Below are 20,678 nucleotides of genomic sequence, written 5' to 3'. Positions count from 1 at the left end.
TTTTGTACTTCCTTTTCTTTTTTGATTAATATATATTGAATGATGCATAATGCATGATTTTAGTTTATAAAAAAAAAAAGACAACAATGAGTTCAAAATCATGAAGGATAGCTATATTTACGGTGAAGATGGTGGTTGCTTAATCGATGCTTGATAATTTTAACTTGTTTTTATGTTGGTTTGATGGCATAATACCAAGACAATCTTTGTTCACTGCATGTGCATATATATATATATATATATATATATATATATATATATATATATATATATATATATATATATATATATATATATATATAATATAGGGGTTTGCTAGGATACACCTACTAGTTTTTATTAAGGTGTGTTTTAGCAAAAATATAACTAAAAAGTTGTTAAATACACCTTAAGGTGAATGTTGTTAAAACACTCCTTCTAAAAAATAAGTGGGTGTATGTTAGCAACTCCTATTGTCATTTGCTAGAATATACCCACTTATTTTTTTAGAAGGTGTGTTTTAGCAAGTTATAACTAAAAAGTAGTTAAATACACCTTAAGGTGTAGCTTGCTAAAACACTCCCACATAAAAACTAGGGAAAAAGATACATAGACACACCAATGACATACACCCTCTTATACCACTCTTGATGTGGCATCATTTGAGTTGCTGGAAATTGATTTTATTTTAATTTAAAAATAAAAGAAAACAAAATTAAATTAAAATGAAAAATTAAATAAGTCCTTCCCTGCATACTCTCTTTTCCGTTCTAATTCCAGCCCCCCCTCTCTCAACCCTCACAGTCTCTCCCATCATTTCTTTCTCCACTCACACTTCCGCCACCTCCACCTCTACTGGCCTCCGACCTTATTCCAACCACCCTGTCTCCGCCGTCTCTGTTTTTTTTTTTGGTCATTGTTGTCACCTCTAAAACACCACCATCAAAACCATTTTGATAGATCTAAGTTGTTTTGAAGGAGACTATGACGAGTGACGACGGTGGGCCGTGTTTTGACGTCGAAGTTGGTGTGGTGGAGCAGATATGAGTGTTTGACGTCGACGATGGGATGGTGGCGCAAATCTGATTGTTTTGATGCCGGAAATGGTGAAAAAACGTTGTGACGGGAGAAAGAGAGAGTGGTTGTTATTTGGTTCCGTCCTCATTGCATCTTCAACTTCGCCATCACCGAAATCGTCGTCGCCGGAAAGTGCCGGTGGAGGTGGATGGTAGCTGCAGAGAAGTCAGCATAGAAGAGAAGGGAGCTGAAGGGAGAAGTGACATGTTTGTTTATATTACAAAATTACCCCTATTTTCTGTAGTTGGACAAAATTACCTCCAATTTAATTAATAAAAAATGCCACATAAAGGTGTATGGGAGAGGTGTGCCACATGGGGTGGTACATGTATCAGAACTCAAAAACTAGTGGGTGTGTTCTAGCAAATATCATGTGAGAATGACAACTTTATATGAGAATGTGAGAATATAATATAAACCATTGGATTCAAAATGAAGGGATAAGATTAAAACACTCCACTAAAATAATCATGTGACCAATTTTCACACACACTCTCGCAACTGTTCAACTATCCAGCACCGCTTTATCTTTCCAGCACCGATTCACCATCACGTGAACCAACCTGCTACCCTCCTTTATGATATCATCAATCAATTTTAAGTGGACATTTTGTTCTAGATTCCTCTTAAAATATGAATTATATCTCTCATAGTTTATTAATTAGACAAATAACAGCTAAAAACAATTGGGAATCAGATCTTTGAACAACTAATCATACTAGATATTAATTTGGTACTAAATAATTCTTCGGTTAAGAATTGAAATGGTTCAGAGCTTTGCAATTGAAACTAGGATTTTCAAAACTAACAAAATCAACAAAGCAGAATTGTAGAGAGAGAGAGAGGGTTCAATTTTTAATTAAAAACCCAGCTAAGAATCATGGAGATGAAAAGAAGGCAGCGATGAGAAAGGGTGGTCACGGTGAGAAGAAGAAGAAGAAGAAACGTAAGATGAAAAGAAGGCAGCGATGGTCCATGTTATGTTTATTTTGGTACTTTAAATCTAAGCCTTTCATTTTAATCTAAAGGGTTGATAATGTATTCTCACATTCTCATATAAAGTTATCATTCTCACTGGATATATCATATATATATATATATATATATATATATATATATATATATATATATATATATATATATATATATATATACACACACACACTATGAGAATGACATTTTTATATGAGAATAGTGAGAATGAATAAGAGCCATGAGATTAAAAAACATTGGTTGAGATTAAAACATTCCTAAATGAGTCATTTGTCATTAACATCATGATATAATTGTGATTTTTATTGTATCAATAATATTCTTTTTTTAAAAAGGGTGTCATTATTATTCATTTATTTCGGTCATCATCTCTCTCCATGGTCTACATCTCCTCCATTGAAAAATTCATAATTTCCATTTCAAGATATCTATTCTTCATTGGTTTCCTTTAGAATTCGGTGCTTATCACACCATAGAAATACACATCCATCCCTTTCTTTGATTTCAATTTTTTTCCTTCTAAATTGTTGTCTTTTGTAACCATTTTTTTATTCTATTTTATCGTGATCCAGTTTGATCCATGAGAAAGAAGCTTGATACTCATTTCACTGTTCAAAGTTTTTTTTATAAAAAAGATATGTTCTAAGAAGCGTTTTTTTTTTTTTAAGCAAATGTTCTATGAAGTTTGATTAATGAGGATTCAGAATTATATTTTTGGAATGTTCAAAAAAGGAATACTAATGACACAACATAATTATATAATGATATCAATGACAAATGACTCATTTAGGAATGTTTTAATCTCAACCAATACTTTTTAATCTCATGGCTCTTATATTCATTCTCACGATTCTCATATAAGAATGTCAATCTCATAGTATATGTTATATATATATATATATATATATATATATATATATATATATATATATATATTCAATGATATAAAAAATTCAGTTTGTGCTAGGAAAATAAATAGTATATTGATTCTAAACTACAATTTGAGTGGTTGACATATTCCTTGTAGAGTCAATTTATCTGATAATCCAACTTATGACTTATAGAGTTAATTTAAGAAAATAATACCTCAACTTATTACTTATGGAGTGAAATCAAGAAAATAAATTAAATTATGGAGCATAGCCAATGCAAATTGGAAATAACTAGATTAATTACCAAAATTAAAAAATAACTTGTTTATTACATGAATGTCAAATATAACTTAACAAATTTTATTTTTTTTGAGGAAATAACTTAACAAATATAACATCTAAAATTGATCAAATATAACATCATCATCTCTAACATTAACATCAACATGACTAAATTTTTGACACCTTCATCAAATTTGATGTTTTCATATCAAAAAACCTAAACATCAGTATCCCGAATATGGAATCTGTTCTCATAACAAAAATCATGCCACACAGATCCAATCTTTGTAGCTTTCTTTCGTCCATTATGTACCAATAAGTAATAACATCACTTTTGAATTCAGTACCCGTAGGTCCATATACTTGAACAACATAACAGGCTGAACATCGATATTTTTTTTCTTTTTTTTTTCTATTCCCATAAAATTGGCATTTTGCAACATAACATATAAGATATTAATAATTCGTATTTTGTTACGAAGGAGACTGATCATCAAGTGTGCATATGCGTGACTTCATCATCTGGGCTTTGTATAAGAATTTTGTGTCACTAGGCGAATAATTTAAGAGCATTGCTATTTATCTAGAGAGTTTTTATCAAGAATTTATCAAGAAAAGGTCTCAACCAATTAAATTTGTTATTTGGCGGAAATCAAGGTAGGTAATGGTGTGTAATTAAGGAAATGTGTTAGCAAATACACTGTCCTGAATTTTTTTAATAAATTTTGTCATTGTATCTATCATTTCCCATAATTTAAAGACATCTAATAATGCACGGTACTTTATCATTTGTTATACAAATCTTTCAAACTTTTGAAAGAAGATAAGTTTTATTAATTTTTTAAATCAATTAATTACTCACTTCTTGTTTAGTTTATGAATTCATCTCTCTGAAATATCTATTTTCCTAGCATAAAAAATTAACAATAATAACTCAGAGGATGGTTGAGCTGCTTAGATCCGTCGTTTGTTGGGGTCGAGCCACCAGTCAGTCCGTCGTTTGTCTGGTTCAGTTGAGTTGTGGTGAAGTGATGGCTTTGGTGAAGTTGATAATCGGTGAGACAAAGGGGCAGTTGTGTACCTGCATATGTTCCGACGTCCAAGTTAGTGAAGGGTTCAAGAGGCGAGATCACAAGTAAGAAGTGTCATACACTAACCTCCAATTAAATCCATTTTTACTACTAAGCAAAATCAACATGATTTGTGGCTCCAAATTGACTTGGTTCAAGTTTGATTTAAAAAATAAAAATAAAAGATAAATTTTTACGAAATCCATATCAATAGGATTTGATTGGATTAGACGACAGTTTTGGCCAAATAAACAACTACAAAGATTTTTTTTGCTAAATTTTCTCGAATCCTAGGAACCCAAAAAAAAAAAAAATTATACTGTCGTTTAAAATTAACTGTCATTGGGGTTAAACTTATCATTTCATTCCATGGTGTTTCTTAGGGGAAAAGTAATTTTCTAACCCTAAAAGTCAAACAAAACACACAGGGTCTCTTTGCTCTTGTTCCTTCCTTCGTATTCTCCTTTATCTCGCAAGCATGAATTCCAGTTTATCAATGTTATTGCGCCCATCATCACACCGCATCCTCAAAATCTTTTCAAAGAAAATCACAACACAGAGCATGTGGATTTTATCATCCCTATAGAGCACAGACCCCAAATTCCCTTCAAAAAGAAGAAAACTACAGAAGAGTATGAGGATTTTATCATCCCTAAAGAGCCACCCGAAAGCCCCTTCTACAATAGTACAACTGCGAAGGATTTTGTCATCCCTGAAGATCTTGTGCAATATCTCTTCCCTATATACCGCGGTAAGAAAGCACAAACATTTGATATATATCTTTTATCCAATTTCCTTGAGGGTTTCTTACCATCCATAATAACTTTCGAGCTCACGATTCCTTCTATCCACATTATTTGGCGGTGACAATCCCAAATCAATTGAATCAGTTATCTCAGCGTTACAATTTCTTGAAACTTTCGGTAATGGTTCAGACAAAGACTCACAATTCTTACTCTTGTTAAGGCTTTTGTCTCATGCAGGTAAGCACGATGTGCTGGTTGATGCTTATTACTACATGGTAGAATCTCATGGGTTTGATCCTAATATCTTCGCTTCAAACTTACTTCTGGATTCTCTATTCAGAATTGGTGAATCCCATAATGCTTTAAAAGTTTTCAAACAGATGAATTCCCATAATTACTCTAATTATTTCACTCTCGACATTGCATTTTTTCACCTTTCCCATTTGAATAACATTGCCAATAGTTCTCATGTTCTTACCGAAATGTTGAGGATGCCTTGTTATCCTAGTACTAATGACGGCTTTAATAACATTCTGATTTCCTTTTGTAAAATGAACGCATTGCCGCAAGTGTGCCAACTTTTGGGTCTCATGGCTAAGCTAGGGTTTGGAATCTCTTTTGATGCTTACTCTTAACTCATTCGTAATCACGATTTTATCATTTGATTTTATCCTTGAGGATGTGCTATTATTCTGATCATTCTATTTCACCAAATGCTTAGCAAAGGACTTGAGGTTTGTGAATTTTTCAATCAAATTATGATTCTAGAAAACTCTCATTTGCTTATCGTCCTTCTTAATTTTACTACATATTTTTCCTATTTATATTAAATTTCTTCAGGCTGAATCTTCAACTTAATTTTAGATATCATAGAAGTGCAATAGAAGACCTTTTTTCACTCTTTGAACTGAGTAAAAGCCAGATCACTACTGATATGAAGGATCGAGCGAGCAAAGCAGATCATTACATACAATTCCTTTTAAAGATTTTCATGCAATCACCCTAGTCCACAAACATTATTGAACTTATGGTCTTGTTGTGGAAATTATAGAAGCTTCTAAAACTATTGGTAGAAATTAACCAGATGAGAAATGATATTTGTACAACCACTTTTTGACAACTCTTTAAACAACCCTATCTCTCATACTCACATGTGTTTTTTATTCTCTCTCTTCTTCTCTCTCTCTCTCCATTGTTTTTGTCCAATCACAAGAAGAGAACATTGGTTGTCATCAAAGTTGTCTAATTTGGGTTGTACAAATATCACTCCTCTTGCAGATATGTAACTCTAGCACTATTGTAGATTCCTTGTTTAGACTAAAGAGTATCTTAGCATTACTAGTGACACATATCAGGATCAACCGATTAATGTAAACTCATTCTAAACTAAACCTTACTAAGCTTTCGGTTTTTTAAACTTTCTATGATCAATGTAGCAAGGAAAAGATAATCAAGCACGGTGCTCTTAATAACAAATTAAAGTATCAAGTTTATCTGAATATAATTTCAGAACATTGTAGTAAAATTTGTATTATGTATGTGTGGATGGAAGATATTTTATTTATTTTTTACTAATGTATATGCCTTTATCCTAGCGTTTGTAGCTATAAGTTCATAGTTTTTTCCTCAAAAAATTGCTCATAGCTTTTTATCTACCTACACTTGAATGAAAATACCAAATTATGTCACGTAGATATTTGTGGATATATTTTAGGAATCAATCGATAACAATGATATTTTGTGTGTTTTCTTCAAAAAATGATATTTTGTGTGATTCGATTGAATACGTTTGTAAAATAAACTACACTACGATGTGCATAAAAATTAATCTTATAAATTATTAAAATAAATTTATGATATAATCATCATACATCGATAGTGTAGAAGATTGTATACCGTCATCAAATTACAACCAATTATATGTGTAATTTTTAAAATAGATATGAGTAAAACCAAACATAATCAGTGATCAATCAATTATTATCAATTCACGGTGTAAAAATTATTACACCAACATATTATCATTAAAAAATTTCATATCATTAAACAAATAAGATTAATTTCTATGCACTATGTTATATACTCGTATCTAATCTAATCATATTGACGCCTCTTGATCAAGTTACTTTTTTTTTTTAGGGAAGTTACTTTTTTTTAAGCTACTTCTTAATACCTCTACTAGGGTGTGTTTGGCCCTACTTTTTTGAGGTCTAAAAGCTACTTTGATAATAAAGTTGAGAATTAAAACTTTAAAGTTAAAGTTAAAGTCGTTTGGTATTTGTTATTTTTTCAACTTAATTAGTAAAACTTTTTAGGGTTGTTTAATAGAGTCCTCTCAAAAATAGTCCTAAGATGGACATTTTTTTTTGTGGTGGTCAGGGTTCGAACCCCGGACCTTGCATATATTACGCATTGTCCATACCAACTGAGCTAAGCTCACGAGAACCCCAAGATGGACATTTACAATTCATAGTTGTCTTAAAAAAATTATAGTAAAGCATAAATTTTATAATAATGAAAAACTGAAAATAAAAATAACATTTTATTAAAGTTTACTAAAAATACACATTAGACAAACTTTTTTTTATATATAATTTTTATTGAAAGTCTTGATCATAATTTATAAATAAGAAAAATATATAATTTTTTATATGTGATAAATAAAATTTAATAAATAATTTTATTAAACACATACAAAATATTTTACAAGAGTAATTATTTGAAGAGAATTCAATAATAATCTATTAAAATATTTTATTTCGTAAAAAACATGTCATAGTGTGTGTTATATTTTAATAATATTATAAAGTATAGTATTATTAAATAATAATTACCTTGTAACCTATTTAACCATTTTGATAATATCTGGTCAAAAAAATTAGATAATCTAACATGTATATATTATTATAATATTTTCCTAAAAAAAATTACTCTAACATTAGATAGAAACGTGGCTACTGAAATTATTAGAAAATAAAAACGTGGCTACTGGATATGCATATTTCGATAACATTTTTAACTAATGTAAAAAAAAAAATTAAAACTAAAATATTTAATGCTTTGAGCTGGGTGGGCACCAGAAAAATTTGAAATGAGATGCACAATAAATAATAAAATAAAAGAAAAAATGTCTCAGATGGGAATCGATGGTGAACAAATTATCAAAAGTGCCGTATAAGTTGGTTTAAAGTTCATTTTTACACCTTATTTTGAAAGTTATTTTTATGTGGTTTTCTTCTTTACAAATAAGTTACTTTTTTTAAAAATAGCTTTATTAAAATTGTGTTTGGCCCTACTTCTCCTTAAAATTGGAAGATAAGTAGAAAATAAGGAGGGCCAAACATGCTCTAATATTTAATTAAAATGATTGGATCTCTTGATCAAGTTACTTTTTTTTAAGCTACTTCTTAATACCTCTACTAATATTTAATTAAAATGATTGGATGTATGTGTAAAAATATTTTATACTATCGGTCTATATGAATTAAATCCGAAATTTATTAGTTATTTTATACTATCGGTCTATATGAATTATTATCCGAAATTATCTATGGTTAAAAACTTAGACTTTGTTTGAGAGTTTGGAGAGGATGGAAGGGTTTTGAAAAAAAGAAGCAGAAATAAAAGACATTGGGATGAAAGAGTTTTGTGGGGTTAATTTTTTTATACATAATACTAAATCCGCCCTCATTTTAGGGAACTCAAAAATTGTACTAGAAGAGGATTTTCGGAGGGATTATATGAATTTTTCAATTTAAATCTATGTTGTTATAATATTCTTAAAATTAAAAATATATTAATCATAAGTGTTAATTTATCTTTCTCTAAAAATTTGTTCTTTCAAACAATATGAAAGATTTCTTCATTTTCCTATATATTTCCCACCCCCAAAGCCCTCCTTTTCCCTCCGCTTCAAACTCTCAAACAAAGCCTTGGAAGTTTAGAGTGGAGGGGAAGGAAAGATTTTGAGGGCTGAAAATTATGAGGGGAAATTGATTTTTTTTTTTTTTTTTTTTTACATTTTTTGCATGTTTAATCCTAATTCTCGGTCGTAATGTTTTTTTCGTGTATTTATTTCTTTTCTACTTATGTATCTTTGAGGACTTTTTCTATTGTTGAAATTGGTACAAAAAGTTAAATAAATGAAACAATGTTGTTAACTTCGTTATCACTCTTCTAGTGTTACTTGTGCATGTTGTTTGGAAGCTTAAGACCTAATTGATATTTTGAGTTAATTGCTAATCATTAGAAATTAATTAATTGTTGCAGCTAATATAATCAAAATTATTGAAAGATTTTTTAAATTATATGTAGTCTTAGTGTTTGTTGTTATAATATGTTGGATCATAATGAAATTTCTCGAAAGTGCGAGAGAATTGGACTAACTTCAGATTATGGAGTGAATTAGTATAATTTACTTAATCGTGTTGTTTATCTTTTCCCTTAATTGACTCTTTACATACGTGCACATTATCTCCCATCTAATCATAAAAATGAGTCAACACCTTTTTAGTTACATAGTTAGGGTCTGTTTGGTAAGGCCACCAAAAGAGCTTATAGCTTATAGCTTATAGCTTATAAGCTCATTTGACAAAATAAGCTCTGTTTGGTAACTTTTTTTACAATGAGCTTATAGCTTATTTCACGAATTTCAACGAGCTTATAAGCTATTTTTCAGAAGCTATTCCAAGTAGCGTTTGAGCTTATAGCTTATAGCGTCTCACTTTTAATTCCAGTTTTACCCTTATTATTTTTATTAAAACCCACATATACCTTTTATGATTTATTTATGACCACACACCTTCACTGAGTCCCGTACGATTTATTTAGTTTCATTAAGCAATCGTTACATTTTTTTCTTCACAAATAATTGCATTTATGTTCCTTATAACTGAATTTTATATGAATGTATGTGGTTGCTTCCGTTTTTTTTTCTGGGTACAAATCTAGTTGCTTACATTAGTATGGCTTATGAAAAATATATATTTTTTATGTCATTTTTTATGTCATTTAGTTGCTTACATTAGTATGACTTATGAAAAATATATATTTTTTGTCATTTATGAAAGAATGTTCATCTACTTTAGGTAAACTGCATAATTTATTTTTTATACGTATAAAAATAAAAAACTGAAATGAAATGATTTTTTTTAGGAATGAAATGAAATAAACTAAAAAAAAAACTTTACTGAAAAATTAATTTAATAATATATAAAATATATCTTCAATTAAAAATTTACTTATTAAATATTTAAAACATTAATTGATATAAAGTTTTTATGAATTAAAATGTCTTTTTATGTCATTTTACATTTATCAGCTAGTTGAACCGCTAATTTTATCAAACACTCTAATTAGCTTATCAGCTATCAACTATCAGCTAAAAGCTATCAGCTAGCTTATCAGCTATCCGCTATTTTTACCAAACAGAGCCTTAGTTAATTAGTTAGTTGAGTTTGTTACTTAACTAACAAATAACCAATATAAAATAGGTTGCAATCACATTTTTCATTCACCAGTGAGAATTGATACAACAAAAATACTTTCTCTTAATTTCATCACTAATATCTTGTTTCACCATTCTTTATACACATTGTTTGCATGATAAGAAACAATAGTTGCGCTAACGGAGCCTCCACCTCTCAAATCTATTCAATTCATTTTTTTTAAGGCAATCTATTCAATTCATGTAATAGTAGAATAATCCTCACTTATGTTTAAAGTGATTTTTACCGAAACCGTGCCAAAAGTGAGTATAGTGTATTAGTAGCTCATCAATGAATAAATCAATGAATTCAATTCATAATAGATAGATTAAATACCGTTTATTACAAAAACAAACATGGATAGAAATCAAATAATAGGAGTTTCAAAAACAAGAAACTAAATTAGAAGATACTTTCTCTAATAAAATGTCACCTAATTATGTTGAACCACATATTTTATTTTTAACATTTCCTTTTTACTAAAATAAACTATATTCATTCATTCAAATTAGTAGAGTACATAAGAATGAATTAAAATTCAACATTAGTAAGAGTGAAAAGTATTAATCTGCAAACAAATTCACAACACTCAAGTTAATAACATAAAATCACAATATGCATACTATTAATTCGATAAAATCAAAGTGGCTGAAATACTCATGTCTTCAGATATACAACGTTCAAATGATGGTCATTTAATTGAACATGGATACATAAAAGTTGATTTGTCAAGTCGAACCAAACGAACAATGCATCAAAACAAGAAATCAATCAACGTCGCACAAAGGCGACGAATAAAGTAACACCACACTTGAACGACAAAATCACCAAGCAAAAAACTAAATTTATCTAGGGTTAATAGTATTTTACCCCCCTGCAATATAGGTCATTTCCGGTTTTACCCCCTGTAAAATATTTTTTTTGGATTTCGTCCTTGTAATTTGAAGATTTTTGATTTTGGACCTTCATGAATTTTGACAGTACAAAATCGAAGATATGACAGGAGGTAAACTGAAATTTGCTCAAATTAACAGGGGGTAAACCGATTTTTTTTTCAAATTACAAGGGGGTAAACTTAAATTTGCTCAAATTATAGAGGGTAAAATTTTTCATGAAGGTCCAAAACCAAAAAAATTTCAAATTTCAAGGATGAAATTCAAAAAAAATATTTTACAGGGGATTAAAACACTATTAACCCATTTATCTAAAAGTCAGTTATTTAGATTAAAATATAAAGGAAAAAGATAAAGATGGACAATTTTAGAACATCAATAAAGAAAATAATAGAGATAACTAAAGAGAAAAACTATAGCCACTTCTTAGAGAGAGGTAGAGTTAATGTAATTTATTTATTTTTTCACTTTTGTTTTTTACACTTTATAGCTTTTTATTTTTTTAAAGAGAACTTTTTATTTATTTTTCATCCTATTCAACCAAATGTGAAAAAATTATACAAAGGTTGCGTCAAAACAAAAAAACAACCAAAAGGTAAGAAAACAAAACATAGTAAAAAACATAGAAAGACAAAAAAACCAGTCAAACAACACAAAATCCCTAACATACCCCAAATCCACATCAGCCTTACATTAGGCGGGAAAAACCTGTAGGACACAACATATGTGGCGCCAAAACACAATCTTAACCTTTTTTTAATAATAAAAAAACATTATTATTAAATAAAATAAAAATGTTTATTCTCTTTTTGTGAGTTTCTGAGATTTCTCTGTTCTTATTCCCCCCTTTCCTTCATCCTAGGGTTTCTCAATTTCACACCCAAATTGCGATTCCTTGTCAAAATTCACCCACTTTTCGCTCAAATTAGGGTTTCTAATCTCTCGATCTGTGTGAATTAGGGTTCTTTCATGAGTCCTTCAGCTGAAACGGAGATGGAAGATACTAAGCCTTCTGTTGTCGAAAATGGTGACCAAGCTGTTTCTCGTTTTGCTGAGTTTTCAAAGGTGATTGCTTTGTTTTAATTTTCATTTTTCGTTTTCTGGGTCAGTTTATTTTATTTTGTTTGATGTGAAATTAGTTAAATTAATGTATTTTTTGGTGTTTTGTGTTTTAATTGTGTTTGAGCTTGTGAATTATGTTTATAAAGTTGTGATCTTTAAGTTTTGTAGTTTGTAGGGTTGGTTGGTGATTTGAAGAAGTGAAATGAAATTTGTTGTTTTTGTTTGTAAACCCTAAATTAAATTATTATTGAGAGATAAGAAGATGCATGTTAAAATATTTTATTGATTAATCGATCGATCTTTGCGAAAAGATAGGTGCAGTGGTATTTTACTTGTGATTTGAGGCATTTTTTACATTTTGGTGTATGATAAAGTTGAGTTTTTTATTATTCTTTTTGACTTGGTTACAACAATCAGACATGTTTTGGTGATAGTATGTGATGGTGAAAACTTAGGGAGCAATTAATCATCAACCCTTCCTAGGTCATCAATTTAGCGGATCAGCAACCCTTCCTAGGTCATTAATTTAGCGGAAATGAATGTATAAATTCAGAAAAGTTTGACCGATTTATTGATCTGTGGTGTATGGTCGGTTAATGTGGTTTACAAATTAAGTGATCGAGCGTTTTCACTTTATGATTAATTGATCTGTATTGATCTGTTGGGAGTCTTTCTTTTAGGATCACTATTATTAATTGATCTGTCGTTTCCGGTTCTTTTATGTTATTGGGAGGGGAGTTTGACATCGGTTACCTATTCATTATTAATTTGTTCCAGAAAGAGTTTATGGTACAAATTAATAGTTGCGAGTAGCATCACTTATTGCATCCATTGTTTGAAACATGAAACTCCTAGCTTATTTCAAATAACGGATGGATTACGAAGGATAGTCACGCTGCCCGATTAAGCGCTGGCTATCCCTTCGCATCCCAGCCCCTTCATTTGCTGGCCAAGTCCTGTCATTAAGCCACATGTCTTTCGAAGCTTGCATTATTTTCGCTCAACTCACTCCGTTTACTTGCCGTACCTTCTCATTATGGCTAAGCTCTGCAGTATCCTCTGTTCCACAACAATTTTCTTTATGTGCGACGCCAAATAGGATAAATGTATATGTATGGTTATTACTTGTGTTTATACAGATATAATGAGTTTCAAACTGAGATTTTTTATTCATTATATTATACATTGATTGGCTCTGTTGAAATGATAGTCTTTTGGACAGATAGTGAAGATAAAGAATAATGACTTAAAAATATGACTGTGGTTGATGATGCAAAAATATTAAGTACTAACCTTTATTTATACTATCTTAAGACTCCAAATCCTAATTAAATAGGGAAACAAATTATGATAATATCTAAGTAAAATGGGAAAGTATAAGAAAATAATCCTACGAGATAATATAATATTTTTGTGACAGGATAATTTTTATGTATTCTAACTTTCTCTCTTTTGTTGCAGAATGAGCTAGCATTGGATGAGAAAAGCTGTAAAGAAGCAATGGATCTGTTTGGAGAAACCAAACATCTTCTCATGGCAAATGTTTCATCAATGGGAAATGGAACGGTACGTATGTAGATAACTCTAGTATGAAATCCATTTGTCATTGAAGTTTTTATTTGAATTCATGAGGTTTATAAATATTTTCAGACAGAAGAAGCAGAGCGGTACTGGTTTGCTTTTATTTTATACTCTATCAAGAGGCTGACTCAGAAAAATGAGGAGAGTGAAAAAGAAGAGATTGAGAATACTGGTCTTACCTTGTGTCGAATATTGAGAGCAGCGAAGCTTAAGTATTTTTCTGACCTTTATCTAGTCTTAGAGTTTTCAGTTTGGTCTTTTATTAACTGTTATGTTTATCTTGTATTGAACAGCATTGCAGATTTTTTTAAAGAACTTCCTCAGTTTGTTGTCAAAGCTGGTCCAATTTTAAGCAATCGATTCGGCTCTGATTGGGAAAACAAGCTTGAGGTATTGACTAGTCTGAGAATCACGATTGTATTTTTGCCAAATTAATTGTGATTATATACTTTTAAATCCTTCAAATCAGTTATATACTTAGCCAATCTTTTATGTTGCTATGTTTATATCAGGCGAAAGAGATGCATGCTAACACTATTCACTTGAAGATTCTTAGCAAGTGAGAAGCCCAGTATATTTTATTTTATTTTTGCAGGATAAGGTTGTTTACTTTGATTATAGTTTGCTTTACATCTTACAACTTTGATGGTGCCAGGTATTATAAGCGTGTATTTGAAGAGTTCTTCGTGTCAACTGATGCAAATATTGAAAATAAGTCGTCTGTTACCAACCGTGTATCTGAGTGCCATCGTTTTGGATGGTTACTTTTCTTGGCGCTCCGTGTACATGCTTTCAGCCGTTTTAAAGACTTGGTGACTTGCACCAATGGTTTAATTTCTATCATGGTCAGTTAGATTCTTTTGCAGTCTTTTAGTCTTTTTCACTAATGGAATATCCATGAAGTGGTTTCATATCTTTTTTCTTTTCGCATAAATATTAGGATAAATTCAGTCATTGGAGTCTGTTTCACTGCTGAAACTTTGAACACTTGAAAATAATTGTTTGAGCATTTTGATATTTTTAATGTACATAGATTAATTTCAATTATTCCATTATGTCTGGTTGTAATACTTTTGAGGTGAAGGAAACAATTTCTTATTGTTCTTGGTGTATCTGTTACAGGCTATCCTAATTATTCATGTTCCGGCTCGTTTTCGGAATTTCAACATTCAGGACTCTGCACGCTTCGGTAATGTCTTTGTTACCCCTTCCTGCATTTTGATTATATTCTTATTGTTCTATATCTTAGGGACATGGTATCTGCACACATACACATTTACTTATAATTATAAGGTATTACAGTGGTGGGCTTAAATGTGGACTAATTTTAATTTAAGTCCATTCAAAATTTCTTCAGTTAAGAAAAGCAGCAAAGGTGTGGACCTCCTTGCTTCACTTTGCAACATATATAACACTTCAGAAGATGAGTTGAGGAAAACCATGGAGCAAGCCAATAATTTAGTAGCAGATATATTGAAGAAGACGCCCTGTTTGGCATCTGAATGCGAAACTGAAAACCTAGAGGATTTTGATAAAGGTTTATTTTCCTTTGCCCTTTTATCATTCTATGCATCAGGATTCCAACATATGATGTCTTTAACTGTTGTTTATTATTGCACTTTGTAGATGGTTTGACCTATTTTAAAGATCTCATGGAGGAATCCTCTCTGGCGTCTAGTTTGAATATCTTAGAAAATGATTATGATCAAATGACTCGCAACAAGGGTGAACTGGATGAAAGGTTATTCATTAATGAGGATGACAGCCTGCTAGCTTCAGGAAGTTTGTCTGGAGGTTCTTCAGTTTCAGCAGGAGGTGTAAAGGTATGTCTAATGAAAAATTTGTTCTAAATTTCTTGTTCCGTCTTGTGAAGATAATATCTAAAATAATCTATTGATTGTGTTCTGTAGAGGAAATATGATTTGATGATGTCACCCTCCAAGACCATTATAAGTCCGCTTTCACCCCAGCGCTCTCCTGCGTCCCATGCTAATGGTATTCCAGGTAGCACAAATTCAAAGATTGCTGCCACCCCTGTAAGCACAGCAATGACTACTGCAAAGTGGCTTCGAACTGTTATTTCTCCACTTCCATCAAAGCCGTCACAAGAGCTAGAGCGATTCTTGACTTCATGTGACAGAGATATTACTAGTGAGGTAGTACGCAGAGCACAGATTATATTGCAAGCTATATTTCCTAGTAGTCCCCTTGGCGACCGATGTGTAACTGGAAGCCTGCAAAGTGCCAATCTCATGGACAATATATGGGCCGAACAACGAAGATTAGAAGCCATGAAGTTATACTATAGGTTGTTGGCAACAATGTGCCGAGCAGAAGCTCAAATACTTGGCAACAATTTAACTTCACTGCTCACTAATGAGAGGTTCCATAGGTGTATGCTTGCATGTTCTGCAGAATTAGTCCTGGCTACTCACAAGACTGTGACAATGTTGTTTCCTGCTGTACTTGAGAGGACTGGAATAACAGCTTTTGATCTTAGCAAGGTGATAGAAAGTTTCATTAGATATGAAGAATCTCTCCCAAGAGAATTGAGGCGACATCTTAATTCATTGGAGGAACGACTTTTGGAGAGCTTGGTATGGGAAAAAGGTTCTTCGATGTATAATTCATTAGCAGTAGCTAGACCTGCCCTTTCTGCAGAAATCAATCGGCTTAGTATGTTAGCCGAACCAATGCCATCATTAGATGAAATTGCAATGCATATTAACTTCTCTTGTGGAGGACTGCCTCCTGTGCCTTCCTTGCCTAAGCCCGAGACTTTGCCTGGTAAATGATTCTCTTTTATAATTTTAAAATTTTAAGTCATGTTTTCATATAATTTTTTGTACTTCTATGGAGTTGTTGTCACTGTTATCTATAATGATGCATGCATAATTTCCTTCATTCTTTCTACGAATCCCTCCCACAAATAGCACATGTTGAAAGATACACATTTCTTACCTTAAGTAACACATCTATCAACTAATTGATTTCAGCTCAAAATGGGGATATGAGATCACCAAAGCGGCTCTGTACAGAGAATCGAAATGTTTTAGCGGAACGAAATTCTTTTACTTCACCGGTGAAAGATAGGCTTCTTCACTTAAGTAACCTTAAATCAAAACTACTCCCACCTCCGTTGCAATCAGCATTCGCCAGGTATAAGTCTGATGAGTCTTGAAGCAACATTCTTTATAAATTTGCTTTATTTCAATTTTTCACCACTTTACTGTTGGTGCACTTGGTTACTGTGCTAAATTTTTATATGCATTCCTTGCAGTCCAACAAAGCCGAATCCAGGAGGTGGAGGAGAAACATGTGCAGAAACTGGGATCAGCGTCTTTTTTAGCAAGGTATTGAGCCTTGAGAGTACTGTTATACCCATTTGGTTTTAAAATACGAACTGCAAGCTATATATGACATAGTCTTCTATAAGAGTTCATTTGATAACTTTCTAGACACTGGAATTGGGTGGGCTCAAATCAAACCCTTTTGGTGTGAAACTGTATTACCTATTTGTTCAATGTGGAAAGACATTTATCTGTTAATATGAAGCTCTACCTTTGTGACCCAATAATGTTATTTTATGAACTACTGTATGTGTTTGTCTATAAGGATTGTTACATCATACTTCCATGTGTAATTTTATGCTGATGGCTAGCTCTTCTGATTTGTATGTTTATTTAATTTGATAGTTAAGCATTTTGTTTCTTCACTAAGTCATTTTAAGCATTAAATCTTCTGTTACCTATGTTTTCTAGATTGTTAAGTTGGGAGCAGTCAGAATAAGTGGAATGGTTGAAAGGCTACAATTATCTCAGCAGACAAGGGAGAATGTATACTCTCTTTTCCAGCGAATCCTAAATCAACGGACATCTCTCTTCTTCAACCGCCATATTGACCAAATCATTTTGTGTTGCTTCTATGGAGTAGCAAAGGTTTCTCTTAAATTTTAGAAACTTGAATGTTATATGCTTTGATTACTTTTTTCTCATTCTATTCTGTTTTGCAGATTTCACAACTGAACCTAACTTTTAGGGAGATTATATACAACTACAGAAAGCAACCACAATGCAAGCCACAGGTTTTCCGTAGTGTATTTGTTGACTGGTCGCCGGCACGCCGTAATGGGGGAGCTAGACATAGAACAGGACAGGAGCACATCGATATCATTTCATTTTACAACGAAGTTTTCATTCCCTCTGTAAAGCCACTTCTGGTTGAACTTGGCCCTGGTGGAGCAACTGTGAGAAGTGACCAAGTACCCGAAGCTAACAGCAAAACTGACGGTACTTGCTTATTCCCCAAGTTACTTTCATTTACATACCTGCTATGTAGTCCTCTGCATCCGTGACACATTTGGTTTACTCTTTGCAGGCCATTTAGTTCAAAATCCTGGATCTCCTAGAATATCGCCTTTCCCAAGCCTTCCTGACATGTCCCCTAAAAAAGTGTCTGCCGCACACAATGTGTATGTCTCTCCATTACGGTCATCCAAGGTACTAATTTATTTGTTATAATTTCTTTGGACTATTTTGTCTGAGAAAATGGATAGGGAAAGGAGGGTACTTGGTTTGGTAATGATTTTTACTCAGTCTTGCTGCATAAAACCAGTATCTATTTGAAATAGAAAATTGTTTTCTTTCCAGGCTAAATTACAACTTTTGGTCCTTTAAGTTATTATTCTTTTTATTTCACTTTGGTAAAGTTTTTCCGTTTCATTTTTCTCCCTTAAATTACAAATGTTGGATGCTTTGGTTAAGTTTTTTTTTTTTTTCTTTTTCCATTTTAACCAAGTTACAACAGTTAGGAACTTTGGTCATTTCTGCTAGTTTTTTTTTTTTTTGTTTCAGTTAGGCACCTAATTGCCAAAATGAATGACTTATTCTCAGTTTTACTGCACAAAACCAGCATCTAATTGAGATACATAATTGTTTTATAGAGCATAATTGTATTCATTGGTTATGTATGTGCGTGCAGATGGATGCTTTAATTTCACATAGCTCCAAAAGCTATTATGCATGTGTTGGGGAGAGCACTCATGCCTATCAGAGCCCTTCAAAAGACCTGACTGCCATAAACAATCGGTTAAACAGGTATGCTCCTCTTTCTGTCCTAATTTTTGAATTGTACTTGTGTCAACAAATTGCGTCCTTATTTTATTCTGTTTCCATTTTTCAGCAACCGGAAAGTAAGAGGACCCCTCAAGTTTGATGACGTTGATGTGGGCTTGGTTAGTGACTCTATGGTTGCAAACAGCCTCTATCTGCAGAATGGAAGTTCCGCGTCATCATCGGGTGCACCGTTGAAGTCTGAGCAACCTGACTCTTAAATTGAATGATGTGTACATTCTACTTGTCTCTTTTCTGATACTGAGTTCATACTAGGTGTTGGTGGTTTTTGAGACAAGGGGCTATGTACGAGCGGTGGGATTGTAGAATGCCGCCTCTAACCCTTTGTACTTTTGGTGTATTGTTAGTTTTTAGTGCAAATTGTAGGTCTTACTTTCAAATAGTTAAAACAATAAAATGTTTTCCTTTGGTAGATTAAACACAATCTTTCTCATTTTTAAAAGGAAACTAAACTCAGAATACTGCTGAGAAATAAGATATGTTTACAACTCATAACCATGTTTTCATTGATTATACGTGTTGGAATTTTAAGTTGCGAAAAATCTGTATCTATTTTGAGCCTGAAAGTCTAACATTAAAATTACACTCATTATTAACCGTTGATTTGGTAGTGGCTACAATATAACCACTTTAAGTACTAACGTGACATTCCAACTCCTTTCTCGTTGAAAACTCAATCGGGCGCTTCTTTACTGTAAATCTTGTGTCCACGCCAGAGAAAACCGAATTCAAATATGGCTGAAACCTCTTTTCTTTAAGTGCACCTTCAATCATGCTCAAGTTACAACCTTTAATCTTCTCTTCCACCTCTATTTTTGAAACCTCGTCTCAGTTATCTGTCATAACTTTCATCAACCGTCTCTCTTTTTGGATGGGATTCACCAATCTTTTTATTTTGTTTTCTCTTTTCTTTTTATATTAATTTACCAAAGACAAACAGACCCTTCTTTGCCACGATCTATTCGCTGGAAACACTATTTGTGCGATCCGCCCGAAGTACGTTTCTCATAAGTTGTTCAGTGAAACACGACACTGATTCGACGTTGTTTGACATCATAAACGCAGTATCACTGGTTATATTTTTCTATTTTACTAAGGTATACACTAGTTATGTCATGAGAACAATGTTTCTATTTCTTGCTTTTGCTTTCTATCTTTGTTTTTGAAAAGAATAGTCATTTATTGGTTTAGGGCAGATACCTACTGTATCAATTATTTTAGGCATATAATTACTGTTATTACTGCTATTACATGGTTGGAGTGACATCCAACATTACCTATAGATTCTTTTGGTGGGGTAAGTTAGATTAATCTCTCTTTAATTTTCTTCAGGTTAGTAAAAATGGATTTGGACACTGTCAATTTTTCTAACACGATGATGGAGACTCTTATCACTTCTGATGATAGACAAATTACACATTCTGATTTTAATGATGAGCCACAGATTGCTATTGTTGAGCGAGAGAATATTTAGCCTCATGTCGGAATGAAGTTTCTATTTTTTG

At 32.0% G+C, this 20,678-nt stretch overlaps 1 protein-coding gene across 2 annotated transcripts; it reads left to right on the top strand.

The window, feature by feature from the left end:
* Nucleotides 1-12,209: 12,209 nt before the first annotated feature.
* RBR1 (retinoblastoma-related 1) lies at nt 12,210-19,715 on the top strand. 2 transcript variants are annotated; one of them, XM_085735993.1, is made up of 17 exons: nt 12,210-12,463; nt 13,922-14,026; nt 14,111-14,253; nt 14,335-14,431; nt 14,554-14,600; nt 14,697-14,886; nt 15,164-15,230; nt 15,399-15,578; nt 15,668-15,864; nt 15,952-16,828; nt 17,038-17,200; nt 17,322-17,394; nt 17,803-17,979; nt 18,054-18,330; nt 18,419-18,540; nt 19,022-19,137; nt 19,223-19,715. In XM_085735993.1, the coding sequence occupies exons 1-17, from the start codon at nt 12,368-12,370 to the stop codon at nt 19,371-19,373; spliced, it is 3,078 nt and encodes a 1,025-aa protein (XP_085592119.1). In that variant the 5' UTR covers nt 12,210-12,367; the 3' UTR covers nt 19,374-19,715. The 2 variants fall into 2 exon arrangements, with proteins under 2 accessions (XP_085592119.1, XP_085592118.1); XM_085735992.1 differs by having other exon boundaries at nt 14,111-14,431.
* Nucleotides 19,716-20,678: the final 963 nt, after the last annotated feature.

This window comes from Medicago sativa, chromosome 8 (genome assembly GCF_051527215.1).
Source record: "Medicago sativa cultivar Bolivia chromosome 8, Bolivia_mono, whole genome shotgun sequence".
Lineage (NCBI taxonomy): Eukaryota > Viridiplantae > Streptophyta > Magnoliopsida > Fabales > Fabaceae > Medicago > Medicago sativa.
Note: the sequence above shows the minus strand (reverse complement) of the source record. Positions and strands in the feature narration are given on the sequence as shown.